At 43.6% G+C, this 24,885-nt stretch overlaps 1 protein-coding gene across 2 annotated transcripts in view; it reads right to left on the bottom strand.

The window, feature by feature from the left end:
- Positions 1-24,885, bottom strand: part of MEGF11 (multiple EGF like domains 11) — a 317,433-nt gene that overhangs the window by 21,552 nt on the left and 270,996 nt on the right. For both annotated transcript variants that reach the window (XM_044662411.1, XM_044662412.1), the window contains exons 8-13: positions 15,145-15,265; positions 14,382-14,545; positions 13,093-13,195; positions 6,863-7,009; positions 5,143-5,277; positions 1,278-1,406 (exon numbers count right to left, since the gene is read on the bottom strand). In XM_044662411.1, coding sequence (XP_044518346.1) covers positions 1,278-1,406; positions 5,143-5,277; positions 6,863-7,009; positions 13,093-13,195; positions 14,382-14,545; positions 15,145-15,265 — 799 coding nt within the window. The remainder of the gene's footprint in view (positions 1-1,277; positions 1,407-5,142; positions 5,278-6,862; positions 7,010-13,092; positions 13,196-14,381; positions 14,546-15,144; positions 15,266-24,885) is intronic.

Raw genomic sequence — 24,885 nt, 5'->3', positions numbered from 1 at the left:
GTAGAAAAGACAAGAGAGAGAGGAGAAAATGTAAGACAGAGTGTGAGGCTGAGGGAGGTAGGGAGAGGGGTAGGAAAGTGGGGAGTATCTTATCAGACACAAGGATATCATGGGCCAGACTAGTCTCCCATCTTCATTTTTTCCATAGCATGGTTCTCCCTACCTCCAACGTAAGGAAGCTAATTTGTACCCAGAATACCCCTCACCTCCTTGTCTTTCTACCAAGCTGTACATCAGCTCCTTTAAATCCTGCCTCCAAATCCTCTGAGATTAATGTTCTCCTATTCTGCATGTACTCTATTCCTTATCCCTTGAGTGGTTAGGAAGTCATTAGGTTCTCTGTCAGGGCACACGTGTACTCTTGCTTGGACGTTCTATAAACTGTACATTCCTTCTCTTCTCTGGTTTTTGTGTGTCTGAGCACTGACTTTCCCCTCACCTCTACCCCGTTAGGGAACTTATTCCAGGCAAGGACTTTGTTTCCTCATCCGAGTAGGTCTCCTTGAGGATGGAGCTCAGCACTTTTAACAATGGCCTGGGATGGGGACAAGGGAAGAAGGCTTTTCATATAGGGAACCTAGGTTCAAATCCTGTCTCACTATCCCTGTCACCTCGTACAAATCATTTGGCCTTATTTTCCTCATTTGTATAATAAGGTATGATGTAGATGATGTTAGGTCCCTTCAAACTCCAGAGTTATATAAGGAAATATTTATTTTTTATTCACTTATTTAAAAAAACCACCCTTATCTTCCCTCTTGGAGTTGATATATCAGTTTTAAGGCAGAAGAATGGTAAGGGTTAGGCAATTGGAGTTAAGTGGCTTGCCAATGTTAACATAGCTAGGATGTTTCTCAGGCCAGATTTGAACCCAAGATCTCCCTCTTCGAGGCCTGATTTTCTCTATCCACTGAGCCACCTAGCTGATGGAGACAACCCTCCCCTCCCAAAGGAAGCCTTTCTAATTCCCCTCTTTGGGGAACCTACCTTGAAATGTACCCATCCCCTTAGATCAGGGCCCTGTTCCCAGTTCAGGGGATACTGGATACATCAGGTGGTGATGGGATTGTATTCATCAGATAAAAGTAAGTAAGAGGATACCTCAACCCTGGCAAAATGGATGTGTCTCCAAAAGGCAATTTCAGACTATTGCAGGAAGGTAGTCTTTTGGGGACTGGGGAGGGGCCAAGGGTGTGGACTGAGGCTTCCTGGGTGGGCCTCAATATCCCACTGCCAAATGGGGAAGAAGAGGGGGCTGCAAACACAGCCCTGCTTACCCTGAGTGCAATCCTTGCCAATCCAGCCGGGGAAGCACTGGCAAGAGCCATCGATAGGACTGCAGGTTCCATTGTTGGAGCATGAACAGTGCTGAGCACAATCCTTCCCAAATCTTCCTCCAGCACATACTGCAGAGGCACACAGAAGCTGTGACTGACCTCACCTCATCTTGCTCCCAGCCCAAAGTCTCATCAAATTCAGCCTCCCGTGATGACCAAGCCATAAACATGCCCGTGTCCCTCCCTCCCTGATCTCCCTCTCCTTCCCTTTCCTAAGGACCTTGTTGGAAACAAAAGAAACATTTTTCCTCCTCCTCCTCCTCATCATCATCACCACAACACTCATCAGGACCACTACTACTGTCCCCACCCTGCCATCACAGTTCTTCACATCCTTCAAAATCATCATTGGTAAATTCATTGTAGCCATCCATCAATCAACAAACAAGCATTTATCAAGTACCTACTATATATCAGAGACTGTGCTGATACTGGAGATACAAAGACAAAAATGAAACAATCTTTGCCCTCAAGCAGCTTACATTCTATCAGGGAAGTAACTATCAAAATAAATATATATGGAAAATACAAGGTAAATCTTATAACACAATCAAGAAATTTTTAGGGGAGCAAGTGTAAGAAAGCAGAGTATTCTTAGCCCAGGATAAGTCAAATATGGAAGGCTCAGGGTTAGACTAATGGATGTCCCTTGAATTTCTGTCTACTTTTGTCTCTGCCTACCCAAAGAAGAGAAGAAAGGACATGGCATAACGGAAAGAATATTGTGACCTATAATCAGAAGACCTGGGTCAAGTCTTTATTCTGCCATTTAATCCCTATATGACCTTGGACAAGTCACTTTCACCTTAGTTTCTTCATGCATAAAATGAGAAGATTGGACTAGATAATCTCAAAGAGCCCTCCAGTTTGAAATCCAATGAATATCTGTCTCAGGCTGGCACAGGGATGGGGCAGCAGGGATTTGGCAGAGCAGAAGGTAATAGCTAAAGAAAGGCAGACAAATATAGAGTGGGAATGATTTCCAGCTTCCCCTCTCTATCCTAAATGTCCACAGGAAGTTTAGATCAGGGACCTCAGAATTAGTTCAAGGACTCCCAAATTTCCAATATTACACTATCCCATCTCCTACCCTTGCTGCATTAAACTGTAAGATCCTTGAAGGCAAGGAGTGTTTTTTGCCTCTTTTTGAGTCCTCTGGGCTTAACACAGTGCCAGGAACTTAGCAGATACTTATTTATTGTGATTAGTTGATTGGATTCCCAGTGCCTAGTGAGGAAGGATGAACCCAGAATTTTAAAACATTCAGCTTCAGATTGGGGAAGCCATTTTCCTACCATTCCAGCTGAGTCTAGTAATTTCCTATCTTCGCTTCCTATATCAATGCCCTCTCCTTCCCTCCTCCTTTTCCTTCCTCCACCCCTTGGAGCTCTGGCTTTTCTCTACATAGTTCAGAAAACCTGGCTTCCAGCCTTAAAGCAGAGGGACTCCTTCTGACTCTGGGTACAATTGAAGAGAAACAAAAACCTAGCCTGACCTCCCATGGAGGGCAAGAGAAGTTTGATATCAACATGGTCCTATCTGTTTTCCAGGCCCATCAGTACTTTCCCTTCAGAGAATTTTCAGCTTGAAGGATCTAGCTTCATAGTTGAAGCCTAGATGGGTGGGATAGTTTGCTCAAGGACACACAGTTGGCTAACGTAGAGCTGAGTGAAGACCGTAGGTCTCTTGCCCCAGCAATCCATTCCACTTATGCCATGCTTCCTCCTCTAAGCAGAACTAAACCACAAGGCCCAGACTGAAGCAAATTGTACTAATCTGCTAAGTCTCAGGCCTCGCCATACTTCTTTCTTTTAAAACTGAACTACATAGTTGGTTCAGGAAATGCTTGTTCAATGACTGATTAGAGGTAGGAATTGGGGATGCAGGAGAGATTTCTACAGTGCAGGGAAGTTGGACCAAAAGGTCCCTTTCAACTCTAAGATCCCAGGATTCTATGAACTCCCGCTTTGGGGCCTGACAGTGGTCAAGAGCTTGGGTATGACCCATGTTCATTACTAGGACTCTTCATTTCCTACAAAACTAGGTCATGACTACAAGGCTTGGCCCAATCTTCTTTTTCTTTTGCTTCTTCTACTGCATTTTCAAGATGGATTGCAGAAACCCATCTTGCCTTCTACTCTAAGGAATACCAAGATTAGAAGGATCCTGTTTCCTAATTCAACATTACACTTTCTTAATAAAACAATTAGTTCTGCTCCATGCTTTGAAATCCTCCTAACATGAGAGAGACATGTTCAAAGGCTGTCTGTATTATAATCAGTCCAATACATTAATTGGTCGACTGCCTGAGTAAAGAGGAAGTTCAGGGGTGGGAGGTGCTTTGGAGGAAGAAGAAAATATCTAGTTATCTTTAATCTATGTTGAATGATTTTGCCTAAGCACTGTCTGTAATTTGTAACCCCCTGGAAAGCGGGTCATTAAAAAGTGTCAGTTCAATTTTTTACAAGGTTTGAGACTTAACCAGGGCAGTTGCCATTAATAGTAAACTCTATTAAATCTATATGTAGAAAATACTCATTAGAGCGAGGGGCAATAAATCAGACAGTGCATGATCCAAGAGACATTCCTCGGGCTGTTTAGGACCTAATTTAGACCCAGCCTATCTGTATCGACTGCCAAGTCTCTGATGTTTAATAACTAAGCCTCTGAATGTCAGCTTATGATTAAGTCATCCTGGAAGGGGGAGGGGGTGCGCTGTGAAATTGTGACATGGCGGCTCCCCAGGGGACTCATACTTCACATACTCCCTGAAGCATGGAGGGATGAACTTTTCACTCATGCGTGGTATGAGACTACATACTCTGAATTAATGAATCAGCTCTTGGTTCTCTATTCATGAATAGAGTAGGCTGACCCAGGAGGTAGTGAGCTTCCTGTCACTGAGAGCATCAACCTGAAATATGGTAGAAGAGTGGGTGGGAAATTAGCTTAGATGATCCACAACAGGATTTCAGGCTGGAAGGAACCTTAGAGATAACCTAGTTCATCCTTACCCTCTATTTTATAGAGGAAGAGACAGTCAAAGTCATTTGTTCTGGTTTACTCTTTAGCTTTTCAAGTGTTTGTGTGTAGTCTCCCCAATTTAAGGGTAAGTTCTGGAGGTCAGTAACTGTATTTCCCACCTACTTCACAGAGAAGGCACTTACCAAATATTAGCAGATGATAAATATATTCATTTAATGCTCAGTTGTTACAGATTGCTTGACTGTGTTTTACTCTTTCTCATTATTCTTTGTGTCAATAAAAGTGTTCAAGTTTTGCCTGAATAGAAAGGGCTCCTTGCACTGGAAAAATTGACGTCTCAAACCTCTTCCTTAGATCATGTGCCCTTCTGAGGAAAGGGTAGCCTGAGGTTCTGAGAGACTTAGAGGGATCCCCCAAATCCTGTAAGGGACCCCCAAATCCTGGCTCTTTCTATTTATGTCTCTAAAGTGCTCCTTGGGGTCATGTACAAAATGGAGATTTATGGGGCAGCTGAGTGGCTCAGTGGATTGAGAGCCAGGCCTGGAGACAGGAGGTCCTGGGTTCAAGTCCGGCCTCAGACACTTCCCAGCTGTGTGACCCTGGGCAAGTCACTTGACCTCCATTGCCTACCCTTACCAATCTTCCACTTATAAGTCAATTCACAGAAGTTAAGGGTTTAAAAATTAAAGAAAAAAAAATGGAGCTCTGGATCCAGTGTTCCAAAGTCCTAGCCATACCTCAGACCCTTCCCATTTCTTACCAGGCCCCTACTCCACCAGCCCCCTTCACCAGCTGCTTTTCCTCCCCACATGCTTGGTACCTTGGTTGCAGAGGGAACCAGAGAATCCAGGGAGACAGTCACAGTGGCCAGTGACGTGGTGGCAGGGTCCATTGCTGTGCACACAGAGTGGGCAGGGCTGGTTGCAGCTATGACCATAGAATCCTGGGGGGCAGACTAGTTAGGGATGGAGAGATGGCAGGTTAGTGGAGATGGAGGTCAAAGATTCACCTGACACTTCAAATGACCGCATTCAGTCAAGTCATGTCAACAAGCATTTCTTAAGCACCTTCTTTGTGCCAGGAACTGTGCCAAGCCTCTGGGTCACTCTTTTTTTTCTCTTCTCCTCAATCTTCACATACCCACTGTCATGGCAAGGGTGATGAGAGAAAAAAAACTCAAGAGAGTTCAGAGTCAGGGATGTTGGTGTCAGGGGAGACCCCGATCTCCCATCTCCAATCTGTTTAGAAGTTTAGGTAAACAGGGTCTCTTTCTCTAGAGAGGTTAGACTATTTAGTTCCCTTTCATTAATGCCCTTAGAAAGGCCATTTTTGAAATTCCTAGAGAAGCAAGAATGCAATGAAACTTCTAGGAAAGCCCTACAAATGAAACTCAACTAAGGGCTGAAATTGTTAAGAATGACCCTATTGGGGGTGGGGGGTAATCAGGTAGCTCATTGGATAGAGAGCCAGGCCTGGAGACCAAAAGTCCAGGGTTTAAATCTGGCCTCAGCCACTTCCTAGCTATTTGACCATGAACAAATTACTTAACCCCCATTGCCTAGCCCTTACTGCTCTTCTGCCTTGGAACCAACACACAGTATGGATTGTAAGATGGAAGGGTAGGGATTAAAAAAAAAAAAAAAAAAAGAGGGGCTGCTTCCTGGGCACCAGCTTAAGGACTCAATGGAAAAGTAAGGGAGTTTATATATAAAATTATTTTGTCATATATAGTGGCAAAGAACTGGAAACTAAAGACGTTGACTGTCAATTAGGAAATGGCTAAACGTGTTATGATATATAATAGTAATGGAGTACTATTGTGTCTTAGGAAATTTAGAAATCTGGGAAGACTTTTATGAACTGATTCAGAATAAAGTGAGTAGAACTAGAAGAATTTATATAATAATAATGCTGAAGAGACACCTTTGAAAGACTTAAGACCCTTTATCAATTCCACGACCAGCTGTTAGTAAGAGAAGATTAATGATGAAATAATGACACAGCTAGAGAGGGGAGGGATCCAAGATGCAGAATGAGATATTTTAGAACATTGGCCAAAATATGGGCATTTGCTTTGTTTTGTTTGATTGAAAATTTGTAAATGGAAGTTTTTTCTTTTCCCTAATGGGGGTTGAGAGGGAAATAAAATAGATGCTTGTTAATTAAAAAAAAATGAAATGAAATGAAAAAATAATTAAGAATCTGAATGGCAGAGATTCTCTGAATAGGTAAATTAATTTAGGTAGGGTTGTCATTTTCATTATATTGGCTCCATCCATCCATGAGCAATTAATATTTTTTCAGTTGTTTAGGTCTCACTTTATTTGTGTGAAAAGTGTTTTGTAATTGGGTTCATATAGCAGATGGGTTTATTTTGGTAGGTAGACTCCCAGGTATTTTACATTGTCTACAGTTATTCTGAATGGAATTTCCTTTTTTTCTCTTGCTTTTGGGCTTTGTCAGTGTTGGGCAGAGAGATTCTCAAGAAGTAGAGAACTTGAGAAAGAGAAGACAAGTTGGAGGGAGGGGATCATCCTTACTTCTTTGGCATAGGGGTCCCCTGTAGCCTGGAGCACACTCGCAAGTCCCATCTTCTGGAGAACAGGAGCCACCATTCTCACAGCTGCAGGATATGGAACAGTTGGGGCCCCAGTGACCTGGAGGACACGTGCTATCACAGCGGACACCTAGGACATAAGGAAGAAATAGGTGATCTTGTCACGGTGGGGGAATGTAGTAATCACAGGAAGATTTATAAGGAGGTAAGAACAAGAGGGAACAAAAAAAGACCTTAGAGCTAGAAGGGTGTCCATGTCCACCCTCTTCATTTTGTGGTTGAGGAAGCTGAGGCCAAGAGTGTTTTAGTGACTTTTCTAGAGGTAGACAGAGAGTAAAAGGAACAGAGGCAAGACCTGAACAAGGCCTAGTACTCTTTGGTCATAATTGGATTTATGTGATCCAAAGAGAAACCAGAATATCCTTGGTCATAATTGGAGTGTTGAAAGTCAGAATGGGTCAAGGTTAGAAAGAACTGGGGTAAGCAGGAAGTCTGATTAGAAACAGAGACCAGAATGAGGGATTGATCAAAGCCATGAGTACTTGTTATTCCATTCCTGAGGTTCTACATATCTGAGGATTAAACAGGGCATTTTGTGGGTAGGTCAGCTGGACAGGATGGGAAAAACTGGCTAACTCAGAAGTTCCTGAGCTTTCCTGCAAACAGTAAGTAGCCCCACATTCAGGGAGGACGTGAACCTCGAATGAGATAATGTTCTGTTATTACATCATTCTGAAGAGGACAAATGAGGGTAATGCCTTGACTTGAGGGTGAGTTGGATTTAAGTGAGGCAGAGTGGCCCAAAGTTGTCAGCCTTACTCTTTCTTCCAAAATCACTCAAATCCAGGGGCAAGGCAGGTGTCAGGATGACTGGTAATGCCCTGGGATGCAGGGGATGACCTTGGCATCTTTGATGTCTGAGCAAGCTTTAAGTGCTACATTGCTTCAGCTACTTTCATGGCCACTGGAACAAATTGTTCTCATCCACCCATTCCACTAGAGGAAGTCTTCACATACTGGGGATTGTCATCCCTACTAACTCACTGAGGGCTTGAGGCCTGTCAGTTACTTCAACCTGGTTTAGTCTGTCTGCTGAAATGGTTTTGCTGGGATGTGGCCACTGCTCATGCTACAGCTTCTTGGAGCCATGGATGAGATGAAAGGTGGACACCAACAATGTAAAGAAGCCCTGAAAAGGCTTGGTAAGCCCTCACAGCAGAGGTGCCAGTCTTCTCTGAACACTCAAGTACAATACATATAATTATACATATTATATTTGTTTTTATTATTTTAATTATTATTAGCCTAAAGCCACCAGGCCCTCTAGTCTGGTAATGACTTTAAACCTTGAACTTTCTACTGCTTCCCTACTGAACTCAAATAATATTTATGGAGCAATTCAGGGGTATTCTGGGAAATGTTTAATAACCAGGATCTGGGAGGAAGTGGGATAAAGGTATGCATACACATTTTTAAGTTTAATTTATTTAAAATCTTTATGTTTAATCTGCATCATTAACATTTTTAAAAGTCTAGATAATCAATAAAACTATAAATCAAGCCCAGGTTTATAATGACTTCCAACTTCTGTGGTACAGATCTTTACACTAAAAATTTAATAATTGGCTTAAATTAGAGTCTGCTCTAGCACCCCCATGCCCACATTACTTTCAGGACCCCATTATTTGGGGATGTGCTCTCTGCTCTGAGATCACTGAGAATTCAAGCATCAAGCCTGGAGACCATCCCAGCCAAGGCCTAGCTGGGAAAACATGGAAAGCCAGTTTCATTCTCTAAAAATGTGGGAGGCAGGATAGCTAACCTCATTCTGACCCTAGAAAAGTTCTCTTTTTTCCTTCAAAGCCCACAAACAGAAGCTGCTAAATTTATTTTTCAAAAAGGCATAGTGATTAGAAAGCTAGTCTTAGAATCAGGAAGACCTTACTTTAAATTCTGCCTCTAAAACTACTTGCCATGTGACTTTAGGAAAGTTGCTTAATCTCTCAGTGTCTCAGGTAACTCTGTAGATTCAAAATTGCAAAGAAGGCTCCTATCTGCATGTCCTCCTCCAAAGTTCCCTATACTAATGGAATCACAATTATGGAGAAAAAAAGGGGTGGTTGGCAGGGCAAAGGCCATCTTCCTATGAAGTTTCCACTGACTATTACAGATCACATTCATTTCTCCCTTTTGGATTTACAGGCATACCTCGGATATATTGCAGGTTCAGTTCCAGACCACCACAACAAAGGGAATATTGCAATAGAGTGACACAATTTTTTTGGTTTCCCAGGGCATATAAAGTTATCTGAACACTAAACTGTAGTCTATCAAGTGTGCATTGTAGTATTAGATCTAAGAAAATATGTATATTTTAATTAGAAATACTTTATTGCTATAAAATGCTGTCATCTGAACTGTCAACAAATGGTTGGCGGCTGCTGATTGATCAGGGTGGTGGTTGCTGAAGGTTGGGGTGCTTATGGCAATTTTTAAAAGAAGACAACAATGAAATTTGCCATATTGATTGATTCTTCCCTTCACTTGAATACTTAGAGGCCATCGTAGGATTATTAAGTGTTGTGTTTCCAAGAATAGGGAAGCCCAAGGAGAGGGAGAGAGACTAGAACTGCCACTTGCTGGAGCAGTCAGAACACACACAACATTTCTTGATTAAGTTTGCTGTCTTAGGAATTGTGGTGCCCCAGAACAATTACGATAGTAACATCAAAGATCACTGGTCACAGATCACTATCACATATAATAATAATGAAAAATTATGAAATATTGGGAGAATTATCAATGGCACGGTGGCACAGAATCACAGTGTGAACATGTGCTGTTGGGGAAATGGCCCCAATAGCCTTGCTTGATGCAGGGTTGCCACAAACTTTCACTTTGTAAAAACCACATACTTTATTTAGTCTTTAGGGTTTGTTGGTTTTCACTTTCAAACACAGTTAGACTAAATTCCTTGAAGGCAGGCATTGTAGCAGGTTTTCTTCTTAAGCCCCCATTCTGTCCTAGGCCAGGAGCTCAATAAGTACTTTTAAAAATTGGTTGATTCATTATTCCTTGAGGATGCTCCCCACATGTCCCTTCTCATGATAGCCTAGGTAAAACCACGTGAGACTTTATCTAGCTTCTCTCTCTGGGACTCAGCTTCTTGTAAAATGAATTTGGGGACTGACTGGATGAATTCTGAGGCTCCTTCCAGTTTAAAAGTTGTAAATAAGCATATTTAGTACGCTTCCTTTGGTGGGAAGAGCAAGTTTGACTTTTGGGAGAGAGGAGGAAATGCCTACAGTCAGGAGTTCGGTTGCCCTCGGGACTTAGCCCCTTTTTCTAATCTCTGCCCCTCCTGGGATCCTGTGTGGCCTTGTATCCAGGGTGATGGACAGCAAGACATCAATGGGGTCTTTGATATGACTTCATAATTCACATTTGGGCAAATTAGCTTTGGAACAGTGGGGGCCTTGCTGAAAGGTTGCCTGTCAAAGAAAGAATTTTTAAGCATCAAGCGTCATTAAAATCTTATCAGCTTGCTTGAAATTAAGTCAATGAAAAATTAAAGCTAATTTCCAGTTGGCTCCTGGGAGGGAAGCCTACTGTTTGCAATGTCAAATTCTGTGGAAAAGGACTGAGTTAAGGGACAGAAGGCCAGGGCTGGAGCAGCTGTGGAGGTTCCCACCCCCAATCTGCCCTGAAACCTCCAGTTGTAGCAAAAGTGAGACTTCTGAGTACGGTAGCCTTGAATTATTCATCTGAGAAGCAAGAGTCAGGGCTGTCAGATAAGATGACTCAAGGGTCACGGGGCAAACTGCGCTGGACACATGGGCTCCACGGGAATCCGGATACCATGCTTTGTCCTGGTCTCCTTTTGTCTGGCACTTCAGGGGAGAGCAGAGACCATATTTGTTCCACTATCCATGGAATATGAGGAAGGGACCTGGATTTGGAATCATAAGACCTAGGTTCGAAGTTCACTTCATCCGCTTACTACTAGAAAGACCTTGAATAAGATTATTTCCCCTTTCTTCTCAATTCCCAATAACTGACATTTAATAATAATAATTAACATTTATATAGTGTTTACTATGTGCTAGGCACTACACTAATTGCCATATAATGACTATCTCATGTATTTTTCACATCAACCCTTTTGAATTAGGTGTATTATTATACATATTTTACAGATGAGGAAACTGAGGCAAACAGGGATTAAGTGATTTGCCCAGAGTCACCCAGCTGGTAAGTGTCTAGGTTCATATTTGAATTCAGGTCTATCTGACCAGGCCCACCGCTCTGTGCACCATGGCGCCACTTAGCTTCCCATTTATATGAGACCCAGTGCAGAAAGTGTGGGACTCAGTGTCTGGAAAACCTGGGTTCACATTCTGCCCCAGACAACTATTTGTGCTGTGACTTTGAGGCAAATCCTGAACCTCTCTGAGCCCCAGTTTTACTCATCTATAAAATAAAAATAGTAATACGGCGGTTACCAGGCTCAAATGAGTTGATGGAAGTAAAAGGCTTTGCAAACCATTAAGTGTTCTCTCTAAATATGAGCAAGAATGGTATGGCCTGCTAAGATTTACAAAATACCCTGCAGACACACCATCTTGTGGGCGGTAATGATATCACACGTAACGTTTACAAAGCCCTTTATAGACATTCTTATTTGATCTTTTCAGCCTCCCTGTGAAGTTGGTGTTAGAGGTATGATTATCTTGATTTTACAGCCCAGGGTCTCACCGATAAGACATATCAGCTGGGATCTCTCACTGCCAGGCCCACTACTCCAGGGACCTTTCGGGTACTGGCATTCTCGGATCCAAATGGGAATGGGGATGAGGGGTCTGAGTTGTGGGCATTTTCTTAAAGGTGGCGGGGGCACCCAGTGCAGCTGATGAGTTCGGAATTAGGTCTTCTTGGGAAATGGGTGACCTTTCCATTTATCCCTTTCTCTCACCAAGCAGGAACAGAAGAGTGAGTAAAAGCCTTCAGGAGGGGAGAGTTCCGCACACGTGTGTAATCGGCACACAGCATTTGGAGGAGGGAGATGGAGTTATTGGGATGGAAAGAGACTGTATGTGCACTGCTGGGCATCTGTCCTCTCTGATCCCACAGTCTACAGCAGAGCAGGGAATAAAAATCCCAAATTTGATAAACTTATAGGAATCTCCGAGGATCCCCATTCCCTCCACCCTGGAACAAATAGCTCTTGTCTCCTAAAAATTATAATAGGTTTGAGGAGTGGAAGAAAGGGTACATACACTGTTGGGTTGGTTAGGAAACTAAGTGACAGGACAGACTGTCTGGGGTCATTTAAAACCTGAGAGAAGACAAGGACTTTGGAGTGCAGATGGAAAGAATCGTAGATTTGGAGACAGTAGGGCTGACCTGGATTCAAATTCTGCTTACTGTCATTGTGACTCTGGCCAAGTTTAGAGATGGGGGTGGCTTTCTCTGTGCCTCGGTTTTTTCATCCGTAAAATGAGGCAGTTGGACTAAATCACTGTAAAAGTTCATCCCAGTTCTAAACCTATGTCACTATTTAATCCACAGGTGCCAGAATTATTATTCTCCTGTTTAATATTCTATTAATCAGGACTGTGTTCCTTCCTCCTCTTCGGATCCACTCCTTCCACCCAATAATCACAATGACAAATGATGCCACTTACAAAGCACTTTCCTTACCACTCTGGGAGGTAGATAGTACCAGTATTATTATTTATCCCACTTTTATGGATGGGGAAACCAAGACTTAGAAAGATGAAGACACTCGTGTATGGGGAAACAGTGACTCCTTAAGGTGCTGTCATGGGTCTCTGTAGCCAAAGTCCATACTTGCCACCTGGTCCAGTTGAGAGGCTTTTCCAAAACAGACCCAGGACACCCAGAACCAAATTTCTAAACTCAGAAAAAAGGTAAAAAGACAAAGAGAAAGTCCTGCCTTTTTCACAGAGATGAAGCAGCCTTTGAGCCACGTTTCAGGGTGGGGTGAGTGACTTGTTTTATCTCACACAGCCTGGGATTTGAACCCAGCAACATGTCTCACCCTAGATACAAAGGGACATAAGAATTCTGGGCATCTAGAGGGTATCCAGATCCTGGAAAGGTTGAAGTGACTATCAGAAGACAAATTAAGGGAGCCAGTCAGCCTCGGCCAGCCAGCTCTCATCCCCTGGTGGAGGGGGCAGAGGGATTTACCAGTCCAGCCCGCCAGGCAGCAGCAGTGGCCGGTGATGGGGTCACAGCCGTCGGCATGATTGCAGTCACAGTGTTCGCTACAGTTCAGCCCATATGTTCCATCCTGGGAGAGACCAGGGAAAACCAACATCAAATGAATGCTAACATTCATTCAACAAATATTTGCTACCCTACCTGCCTGTGCTTTCCCCTGAATGTGCCAGTGCAAAATCTGAATGCAGCCAGTTACTGGCATTAGAATCCGTTCCTGATGCTTCCTACACCTTATTTCTTTTTTCTTTCAAAGAGATCTCAATGTAGGGGTGTTCCTTATACTCAGGGGTGACCAATATGGCAAATATGCAAGGCACTGGGGGAGATACAAAGGGAAATAAGAATTCGAGTTTTCTTCCACAAAAGGACGAATGTGGAAAAAAAAAAGATTTACATAATTGTACATGTAAAATCCATATCAGATGTTTACTGTCTCAGGGAGATGGAAGAAAAGTTAGAAATGAAAAAAATTATTTTTTTAAATCTTTACCTTCTGTCTTGGAATGGATACTATCAATTCTAAGGCAGAAGAGCAGTAAGGCCTAGGTAATTGGGGTCAGGTGATTTGCGTGGGATCACACAGTTAGGAAGAGTCTGAGGCCAAATTTGAACCCAGATCATCCCGTATCCAAGCCTGGTTCCCTATCCACTGTGCTACCTAGCTGTCCCGGGGAACTAAATAAAATATTAAAATGAATACTAAAAATGGTTTTTATATTAATATTTAGTTTGTTATTATATTATATACATTTATTGTCATATATAATATAAATATATTGATTTTGTTATTGCATAATATAAATATATATTTCTCGTTATATATCAATTTTATATTATGTAATATATAAACATATTTATTGCATGTTGTATATTATATCAATATATTTATTTCATGTTATTAGATATAATTTATTATATTAATATATTTAGTTATATGACATAAATATATTTATTTTTATCGCATAAGATATAAATATACTTATATTAAAATATTTTTATTTTATATCAAATAATTTATTAAATGTAAATATATAATTATTATGTATAATATAGAATTAATATATTATATTGATCTATTAATATATTATGTTTTTTAAGTTTATATGTAAAAGATTTTAAAACAAATAAATAAAGTCAGTTGAACAGGGGGGAAAAAAGGTCTCTGCCCTCAAGGAGCTTATTGTCTTCCATCTGCCTAATCCCTATGCCCTTCCTTGCTCTAACAATCAAGATACTTCTATTCTCAGGCCACTCACCGGGCAGGACTGCTCACAGGTGTCCCCTAGCCAGCCAGGTGAACAGGAACAGGTGCCATCAATAGGGCTACAGGCTGCCCCATTGGCACAGATGCACGTCTCGTTGCAGTTCAGGCCCCACGTGCCAGTAGGGCATGGGAGGGAGCAGTCAATCCCCTGCCACCCTGCAAGAGGGAAACTTGAGTTAGTCACCAGAGCCTTGGCAGGCTGCGGGCACGACCCTCTCAGGGGCTTCCCCCTCACCCCATTACCAGGGCATCCTTCCATGGAGAAGCTCTGCACTTCCTGCCGACGGCTCACCCCTAGGCAACACTTGAAGTCTCCTTGGTTGGGCAGAGCCTGTCGGAGTTGACACTCCATTGTCAGACTTAATAGAGCCCCTGCCATGATGGGTGCTTCCCACTCTAGGGGAGATTCTCCTCCCGGCAGAGCCCGAGTGGGCACCTGGAAGGTGTGAGTGTTAGGGCTACGAGGTGGTTGTTGTTCAGTCAATCGCGTCCCAGACTTCATGACCCCGTGGGGTTTTCTAGCAAAGAGACTGGAGTGGTTGGCCCTTTCCTCTTTCTCTAGGGTGTCCCCATTTTACAGATGAGGAAACTAAGGCAAATGGCGATTAAGTGACTTGCCCAGGGTCACACAATATCTGAGGCCAGATGTGAACCCAAGCCTGTGCTGCCACTATTTCATGCTTCATGACTACCAGCGAGAGGATGAAGGCAGCCTAAGGTTTGGGAGGGCTCGGGAGGCGGGGGAGGGGCTTTACCTTCCTTACAGGTACAGGTGCCGTCTATGGGGGAGCAGGCGCCGTCGTTCTTGCAGGCGCACACAGACGAGCAGTTGGGGCCGTAGGTCCCGGATGCACAGGGCAGAGCGCACACTTCCCCCTGAGGAATAAGAGCCGAGGGCGTGGTCAGGTCCCAGCATCCTCTACTGTTCCCGAGCTGGGCAAGGGAGTCAGGATGCTGCTGGACAGTTCTGTGGCTCTTCAAAGACACCTAGGATGAGGGCTTGGGGCCAAGGGGGCCCCCAGTCAGCCTTCCCGGGGGCGGGGGTGGGTGGGGCAGGAAGGGGCGGCGCTCAGATCCCCTCCCCGGACCTTCTGCCTCAAGAGGGGACTCGGAGGGAGAGGAGGATCTCGTACTTTAGAAGGCAAATGTAGGACTACGGGATCCAGGACCGGAGACGCAGCCTTCCCGTCAGGCTCTGCCTTCCGAGGACCGAGGTCCGGCCAGAGCAGCCTCTCCGCCCTCTTCTTCCCACCACCACCCCAGCCAGCCCATTATTCTTCTCGTTCCCCAGGAAATTCTTATTTTCCCAGGATCATAAATAACCCCAACAGGCAGAGTCAGGGCCCCCACGGCCAATGCTCTGATGCAAATCCCCCGTGTTGTTTATAGTTTTCTCTGTGTAGGTTTGCTTTATTGGCTGGGAGGGACCTACATCTCCGAGCCTTATCACAGCATTTCCCAGTTCTGGGTCCCAGCGTGGGTCACCCCGGAATTCTGAGGGAGAAGCTTTGAAAGAGTAGAGTTTTGTTCCAGATACGATTATCTGCCCTCCATCCCCTTCAACAAGCACCCTGAAGGTTACCCTGCCTCCCTGCACTCTCACAGCTAATAACCAATAATCCCTTCCCTTTGCAATGTATTCCTAGGCACTCTCATGTCTTTTTTTTTTTTTTTTAAACCCTTCCCTTCCATTTTAGAATCGAAACTGTGTCTTGGTTCCAAACCAGAAGAGTAAAGGCTAGGCAATGGAGGTTAAGTGACTTGCCCAGGATGGCACAGCTAAGAAGGATCCTGAGGCCAGAGTTGAACCCAGCACCTCCCATCTCTGAGCCTGACTCTCAATCCACTGAGCCACCTAGTTGTTCCCTCCCCAAGCTGTTTTGAAAGAACTACATTCCAATAAAGAGGAAATCTATTAAGATATTCCCTCAAATTTCTCATTTCTCCCCGATTTCACTGGAACTCCCTGGAAGGGAGAATGGGACTCTGTCCTTTATGTGAAAGGAGCTATGCCTGCTTCTTACAATGTCAGTTCATGAGGACATTAATAATACACAATATATGTAATATATAATAATAAAATAACAAAAAGCTTTGAAAGTACTTTGTATCCCTGTTCTCATTTGATCCCACAAGATCATAGCTCTAGTTCCAACAGATGAGGAAACTGAGGTCCAGAGAAGTTAAACAATTTGCTGAATATTAAGCAGGTTGTGTTATTTGACTCTTACAGAGACCTACTAGTAGGTGGTATTATCTCTATTTTGCAGATGAGGAAACAGGCCAATGCTATTATTACACCCATTTTACAGATGAGGATCAAAGAAATTTTTGAACAAACCTGGGAACTCTGGATGAGGAGTTTCCCTTATCCTTGAAAATAGGGGCTTAGCCTGAAACTTGGAGTCTTAGACATTTGTCTGGAGTAATAAGTTATGTGACTTATGCAAGGTCACAAAAACTAATGTTGGAAGCAAGATCTGAGTGCAGCCTTTCCTGAATCCAAGTCCAGTTCTGGGCACCATGATTCTCAAGAGCTTAGTGAGATGATTTTGAATCAGAGAGAAAACTGTGAAGTTATTTTTCAATGTTACCCCTTGCCCAAGACACCGGTACTCTTCTGCTACCTTCCCTGAAGAAAATCACGTATTCTATACCTCTTTTTCCTCTTCCCCAAACCAAAGCCTGCCTTCTGTGTCTTTCCCCCTTAAAATTCTCTTCTCTGCCATTGTTAGAAGGCTAGAATATTCCATCAACAAATACTGCCAACATATAGCTGATTTGTTTTTTTCAGAAAAGAGATCATAGTATTTTGGGGCTAGAAGAATGATCAGAGCACCCAGTTCAACCTCTTCCTTTTACAGGTGAACAAACCAAGACCTAGAGAGGGCTAGGGAAGAAGAGCTGAAATTGGAATTCAGAATTACGCTCCTGATCCAGGGTCCCTTCTAGGATATAAAGGAGAGCTGGGGGAGAATGAGGGAGGAACCCTGAGGTGTTCCTCACCCCACGTAACATTAGTATTTTAGAAGATGACTTATGGAGAAGGCTCAAAAGAATGAGTAACTCTGGGAACTTCTACTACTGAAGTAGAATGGTGGGGTGAATATTTTGGAATCTAGGAGGATGGAGAGGCACAAGAATGATCTTCTTCAGGGCTTGCCTAGAGGTGGCCCTGGCCACGTGATTGAGATCTAGAAGGGGAACATGGTAAATATTAGAACTAGAACTTATAAATTATCTAGTATAGCCCTTTTATTTACAAATTCATTACAAATGAGAAAATCAAGGTCTTTGTTGCTGTTCAGTTGTATCTCACCCTTCGTGACCCCATTTGGGGTTTTCTTGGCAAAGATACTGGAATGGTTTGCCATTTCCTTCTCCAGTTCATTTGACAGATAGGAAAAACCTGAGACAAATAGGGTTAAATGACTTGCCTAAGGTCATACTGCTAGTAAGTGCCTGAGGCCACATTTGAACTCAGGAAAATGAGTCTTTCTGACTTGAGCCCCAGCATTTTACACTGTACCTCCTACCTGGTCAGTCAAGGTCTAAAGTCCTTAAATAACTTACCCAAAGTCACCCAAGGTCTGAAAGGTAGAGCTGGGACCAGAACCCAAGTTCTCCTCATTACAAGCTAAATCCTTAAAGATTTTCCATGAAAACCAAAATTTAACCAAACTTTGGAGTAATATCCATTTATTTGGTCCAGCTGCCTGGCTGCTCATTCTTCGCAGCACATATATTCACATAGTTCCAGCCTACTCTGCCTTAAAAAAATTAGGGGATAGGGTGAGGGAAGTAGGGGAGATAGCGGCAGGTCCTATTCATCCCTTCCTCCTGTCCCAAAGTCCAGTTTCCTAGTGCTGCAGCTGGCAGACGAGGGCTCTCTGAACAATGCCTGCCAAGCATTCTCCACTTCTTAATTCTGTGAAAGGGGAATCACTGTGAACTCTTACCTTGAGCTCCAAAGGCCCATTAATTATAGATTCGGGCATCAGCTATTAACATCTTGAACCTGATTTGAAAGAACAGTTCCTAGAATGGCCCCCGCACTGCTAAGGAGATGCAAATCTCATCTCCTTCACCCTACCCCACCTAACCACAAAAAATGGCAGTGTAGTGTTTTGACCCCATTGGGTAATGAATCCTGTGTTCTATTAAATTCGTTTCAAATGCTGTTTATTGAATTTCTCCCCTCGCAATATGCTGCTTTAGAATGCTCCCCTATTTAGGAAAATTAATCAACAGCTGCATATCTTAGGTTGATTATTCATTTTCCTTAGAATGTGCCTGAGGTTAATGAGTGTGTTCAGGAGCAGCAGAGTGACAGGGAGCAGGCTCTATTTTTTCCCCTGCTATCTTTTTTCAAGAGAGTCTAAAGCAAGGGGAGGTTATAGTCCCAGGGCTTCTAGAAGCAGGAACACATGTGTTTATGCCCCTTGCCAGAGGATCATCTAGTCCAACTCATTCACTTTATAGACGAGGAAACTGAGCCCCAGAGATGGGGAGTAACTTGCCCAAGGCTACAAAGGTAAATAAGCAGTTTTCCTGATTTAGCCTTGCTTGGCATAGTGGTCCCAAGGGTATGCCCACTTGGGGCTCTTGCCCCGAGTACTCTGATGAGGGGGTGGATCTACACAACCTGGGTTTCAATCAGATCTATCACTTCCTACCATGATGACCTTGGACGAGTCTCTCGACCCCTCTCCACTTCAGTTTCCTCATCTCATATTCATTCTATTGGATTACATGGTCTTTTAGGTCCCTTTTGTTCTTTGATCCCATCTGTGACCTAATGATGAGAGAGCTGGAATGGAGCCTCTATTCCGGGAGCCCTCGGAGAGAGGAAAGAGAAGGAAATAAAGCTGCCAGCTGGTGCTTAAGGACTTTTCTACTTCCAGTTTAGTGTGTGACCTTGGACAAGTTCCTTCACATGTCTGGGCTTCAGTTTACTTATCTGTGCAATGAAGGGACTGGATTAGCTGATCTCAAAGGCCCCTTCTGGCATTATACTTCTTTGCATCAATGATTTTAATAGTAAACCCTAAGGTTTCTCCACATACAGCGGCTACAACTCACCTGGATAGGTGGAGGATCTGGCAACCATACCTCTCCCTCTCTCAGCCCTCCCTTCTGACTGGGCACTCTCCACTCCTGCTCCTCGCCCCAGCCTCTCCCCACACTCCTGCCTTCAGAGTATTCCTTCCTTCGTGGCTCATCCTTGTACTCTTGCATCATCCATCCCGGATGCCCTGGGCCATCATTATACTCTGATTTTCTGGGGTGCTCGGGAGGCAGGGGTGGGATGGGCTTTCGGGCACATTCCTCTCCAGCATCCTCTACCTCAAAAGGCCCTGGTTTGGGTCAAAATGAATAATCTGAAATGGCTGGAAGTAAATCAGGCCTGGATAGAGCACAGATTCTTTGAAGGCAGCAAACTGTTTTTCAGTCAATCAGCACTTATTAGGTACCTGCTATGTGACAGCTCCTGTACTAAGCGTTTTCTCTTAGTATCCTCAGGAGCTGCTATATAAATGCTCATGGATTTTTTTTCTTTTCCCCCCACCCTCTTTTTTAATCTCTGGGCAAAGGCTAGATAATTGGGGTTAAATGACTTGTCCAGGACCACACAGTTAGGAAGTGTCTGAGGGTAGATTTGAACCCAGGTCCACCCAATTCCAGGCTTGGCGCTCTATCGTACCCCTTAACTGCCCCTCACGGGCTTATTTCTAAGCCATGGGTAAGAATCAAACAGGTTTATCCTACCTGTTGGCTGAGGGTAGGCTGGGGATAGAGGAAGGAGCTCAGAATTAAATCCTGGAGTGGGGATGACTGAAAGAATAATTTATTCAATCCCTCATAAGAAATTAGGGGCAATTTTGTTTCTCTCCTCACCCTCTGCAAGAGGAAAAATGGCACTTGGTGGGTCTATATGTTAGGGAGAAATGTAATGTAATATTTCCTCCTGAGTCAGGTCATCTCCTCAGCATTCAGCGTTCTCTCTTCCGGATCAGTCCCACCTCTCTCAAACCCACACCTCAATTTTGTTCATTTGTGAAATGGAGTTAATAATACCTTCTGTATCTGCCTTAAAGGGTTGTCATAAAGATCCAATGAGAGGGGGAAGCTAGGTGGCAGAATGGATAAAGCACCAAGGCCTGGAGTTGGGAGAACCTGGGTTCAAATCTTATCTCAGACACTTCCTAGTTGTGTGACTCTGGGTAAGTCACTTAACCCCATTTACCTAGCTCTTGCCCTTATGTCTTAGAGTTGTTACTTAGACAGAAAGTAAGACTTGAAAAAAAAAAGATTAAATGAGAGCGTGGGATCATAGATTAGAGTTGGCTGGAATGCAAGGCTATTTGGTCCATCTCCTGTATTTTACAGTTGAGAAAAATAAGGATATGGAAAGTTAAGTGATGAGGTTACACACATCTTTGGAACACTCAATAATCCTATGAGGTAGGTGCTATTATTATACCCATTTTATGGATGAGGAAACTGAAGCCCAGAAGGGGAGATTACTTGCCCATGGTTACACAGGGGGAAAAAATGGCAAAGCTGGGATTTGAACCCAGATCATCTGACTTCAAATTTAGCATTCTTGTTCTACTACACAGTTGACAGAGCGCTGGGCTTAGAATCAGGAAGCCCCATGTTAAAATCTAGTCTTAGACACTTTTTAGCTATGTAGCCATGAGAAAATTAGTTAACTTCTAAATGCCTCAGTTTTCTCAACTTTATAAAACAATAATTACATTTCAGAGTTGTTGTGAGGATTGAATGAGATAATATTTGTAAAGCACTTAGTACAGCGCCTGGCACATAGTAGGAGATATATAAGTGCTATTTCCCTTCTCTTTTCCCCCACTCTCCCCATGGATACCGAATGTGCAGAAGACTCTTTGGAAACTCCATAACGTAAACAAATCCGTGGTATTCTTGTTGGCCCGTACATCTGTGAGGTCAGACAGTCTCCTTGCTCAGAGCTGCAAACCCTTCATGTTTAAAGGGTTACCTGGTCCTCTGTCCTGCCTCTCGACTACCCCCATTCCAGACAAATGCCTGTGACTCTGTGCTCCTCTGAAATCCCGTTTCTGTCTTGAAAATGCTAGAGTAGATGACTTTGCAGTCTCCTTTAGTAACTAGTCCTACTCATCCCTACAGCCTGCCCTGCCTTCTGCATCTCTGAGGGACTAGCGGATATGTGCCGAATGATTTGCAAATCTCCGTTAAGCTTTTCTAGGGGAAGGGAATTACATGGGGCCCACTCGGTGAGTAGTAGCGGGGTGGGGTGGGGAATAAATTTCTGACCACTGGGCTTTGGCAGCTTCCCCAAACCAACCAAATCTCTCTAGACCTAATTAGAGTGTTGCTGATGAAGCAGGACTGAGCTGCCAGCAGATGCAGTGTTTGGAGGGGAAACTCTGAATAAAGCATGAGGATTGGAGAGCCAATAAGGAAGAAGAAAGGAATGGAATCCCTTTATCCTGTCTGCTCTGTCCCTGGTGCTGGTCAAGCAGCTGATGAGGGTATAAGGAGAATGAGCCATTTCCAACCTGGAGCATGATGGAAGGTCAAAATGGAGAAGTCTTAGCTATTGGCAGGAAGGCATCATCTTGGATAGAGTGCTGGACCTGGAGTTAGGAAGACTCGAATTCAAATACAGCCTCAGACACTTACTAGATGTGTGAACCTGGGCAAGTCACTTATCTCTGTTTGCCTCAGTTTCCTGATCTGTAAAATGGGGATAATCATTGCACCTCCCTCTTAGGATTGTTGTGAAGATCAAAAATGAACACAATAATTATAAAGCACATAGTAAGTGCTACTTAAAGGTTAGCTGTCATTAGCTTTTATGGTCATTAGTTCTCCATCCTATCCAAAAAGCATTTATTAAATACCTACTATGTGCCAATCACAATACCGAGTGGTGAGATAAAGCACCAAAACAACAGTTATCCTTGTCCTCAGGGAGCACGTTACATTCTTGTGGGAGATTCAGGGGCTCTACTTCTGGGACTGCTCAGGCTGTCCACTTTCATCCTTCACTATCTAAAAGGAATGACCAATCCAGGGACTTTTGTTCCTCAGGCCATGAGAGTGCTTATGACTGAACAGGTTCCCAGAGTCCCAGTTACCTCATCTATAAAATAAAGGGACTGGACCAGAAAACATTTTCAAGGTCCCTCTCACATCTCAATCCTGCGACATCCATTGGACTTTTACATTACAGCAGTAATGACGAGACTAAGGCAGAAGAAGTAGGGGCTAGCATGGTACTGATATCATTCTCCAGCTTCTTTCCGGCTCTCTATTCCTGACATGGTTCATGTGTAGTGGCCTCCCAGGAGTGGACAGCCGTGTGATGTCTGTTTCTTGACTCCTGCCTAACACTCTGTCTTTGTTTACCCTGCTAAACTCCAGCTTAGCCCCAGGGAATTCAGGTTACCCTTCGAATTCAGCTTCCCCCATAGTACCTCTCTCTCTGGGGACAGGGGATCTCATTCTCGGTTGGTCAACTGGCCCTGATCGTCTGCACCCCTGATTTCATCCTAATAAAGATGAGGAGCGGGGTGCACCAAGCAGTGCAGAAATCTCCTTCCATCTATGAAAATCACAAGAGCAACCTCTTTTAAAATTGAGAAGATTATTCCACCTCTTGTGTTAACCAATATTCATCTCCTTCCCTAACTCGGAGTCTCTGCTAACCCCACCAAACTGCATCCTCCAAAGGACCAAAGTTGGTCTTGGCACAAAGAATGATGTAGCATCTTTCCCAGAGCCTGCTTAACTGCCTCTCCTATGAGCACAGGATGTTGTTTCCCGGCACAAACTGGGACTGAATTTATGAGGCTGTTCTTCCAAGATTGACGGTAGGCATATGGCCCCAATCAGTCATCTTTTGGTTTCATGATTCCCCCTCCCCTCCACCTTCTAAAGTTCCAATAAAGTTCACTTTGAATAGTGCCTCTGGAGCTGCTGGGAAGGCATGCATTATTAATGGAATATGTGCACCTGCAGAATGGGCTACGTGCTCTATGGGTGCATTGTGAGAGATGACCATGCTGTGTGGAAGATACAGTGTGGACATGATACTGATACAGCCAGTGTGGCATGTATACATACTTGTAGTGTCTGCACTGAGCCACTTGTCCCAGGAATCTTGGCCTGCAGCTCCAAGGTCTGAGTCAATCCTTAATAATAATAGAGCAGAATTTCTCTGGCACTTTAAGGCTTACAAATTATTTTTCTCAAACCTCCTTAGCGAGGTAGAAAGCCCAAGTCTGGTTATCTGCATTAGACAAATGAGGAGACTGGAATTCTTCAGATGAAAATTGATTCACCCACATTCCCATTGCTAGTAAGGCTCAGAGATAGGATTTGAACCCAGGTCTTCTGTCTTTAAATGCAGTGTTCTTTCTTCCCATCATGCCACACTTGCCTCTTTGTATACAAGAGAATACAAGAAGATCTCTGATGTTTCCTCCAGGGCTGTGACTCTTACACTTTGTGACATATATTGCATATGTGTCAGGGTTTGGGATGAGGGGTACTGTATGAATACTACTATGTACATGATAAATGTCATGTGTATAATGTGCTTGCATGCTCTGTGGGATGTCCTGTGTGCAGTGCTCCTTTATAGCCTCGGTTTCTAGGGGAGAACAAGGGTTATGATCTCTTCATCTATGCTTAGCCTGAAATTCAGGCCCAGGAGTCTATGCAGTCAGTGTCCAACTAGAACAGAAACAGAACAGAGACGAGTCTCATTGACCTGGTGGAAAACTGTTTTTTGGTAGGACAGGGGTCGGTGGTAATGATAATGTGAGATAATGATAAGGTCTGTGGTGTGAAAGAGAGAAATCTGGAGGGAAGGGGAAGGGGAAGAGAGACAGAAACAGAGAGAAAAAGAGAGAGAGAAAGAGAGAGAGAAAGAGAGAGAGAAAGTTAGAGAGAAAGAGAAAGAGAGACAGACAGAGACAGAGACAGAAAGAAGGAAAAAAGGGAATGAGAGAGGGAAGGAAGGCAGGAGAAAGAGAGGGGTCAATAGTAAAATCTGACTTGGTTCTGGCTTTTAACCCTCAATCATACCCCAGTACTATGAGGCCCCCAAAAGCCAGGGTTAGTTTTGAGAAGAGAAACAGCAAGCATTAAACACTGAGATAAATACAATCACTTATTGATCATGGAATCATTAAAAAACAATTACAAACCAAAGGTAAATAAGGCTGAGGATATAAAGTCAACAGGATTTTCCAATAGAAAGATTGCCGGCAGCTTAGGGATCGATACCCTGGAAGGCTGCCACAGGTCTCAGCATGTTTTTTTTTTTTTTTTCGGTTTCTTTAGAATCCCAAAGGATTCTCTACTTTGCTCTTGCAGCTGGACATGTCACCCTACTTACCAAAGGTTGTGGAATGTGATGACTATTTAAGGCATCAGAAGCCTCAGAGAGCAGGTTCAATAGCAACCATGCTTGAGGTCTGGTG

The sequence above is a fragment of the Gracilinanus agilis genome, chromosome 2 (assembly GCF_016433145.1).
Source record: "Gracilinanus agilis isolate LMUSP501 chromosome 2, AgileGrace, whole genome shotgun sequence".
In the NCBI taxonomy this organism is placed as follows: domain Eukaryota; kingdom Metazoa; phylum Chordata; class Mammalia; order Didelphimorphia; family Didelphidae; genus Gracilinanus; species Gracilinanus agilis.
This window is presented reverse-complemented; position numbering and strand designations above follow the sequence as displayed.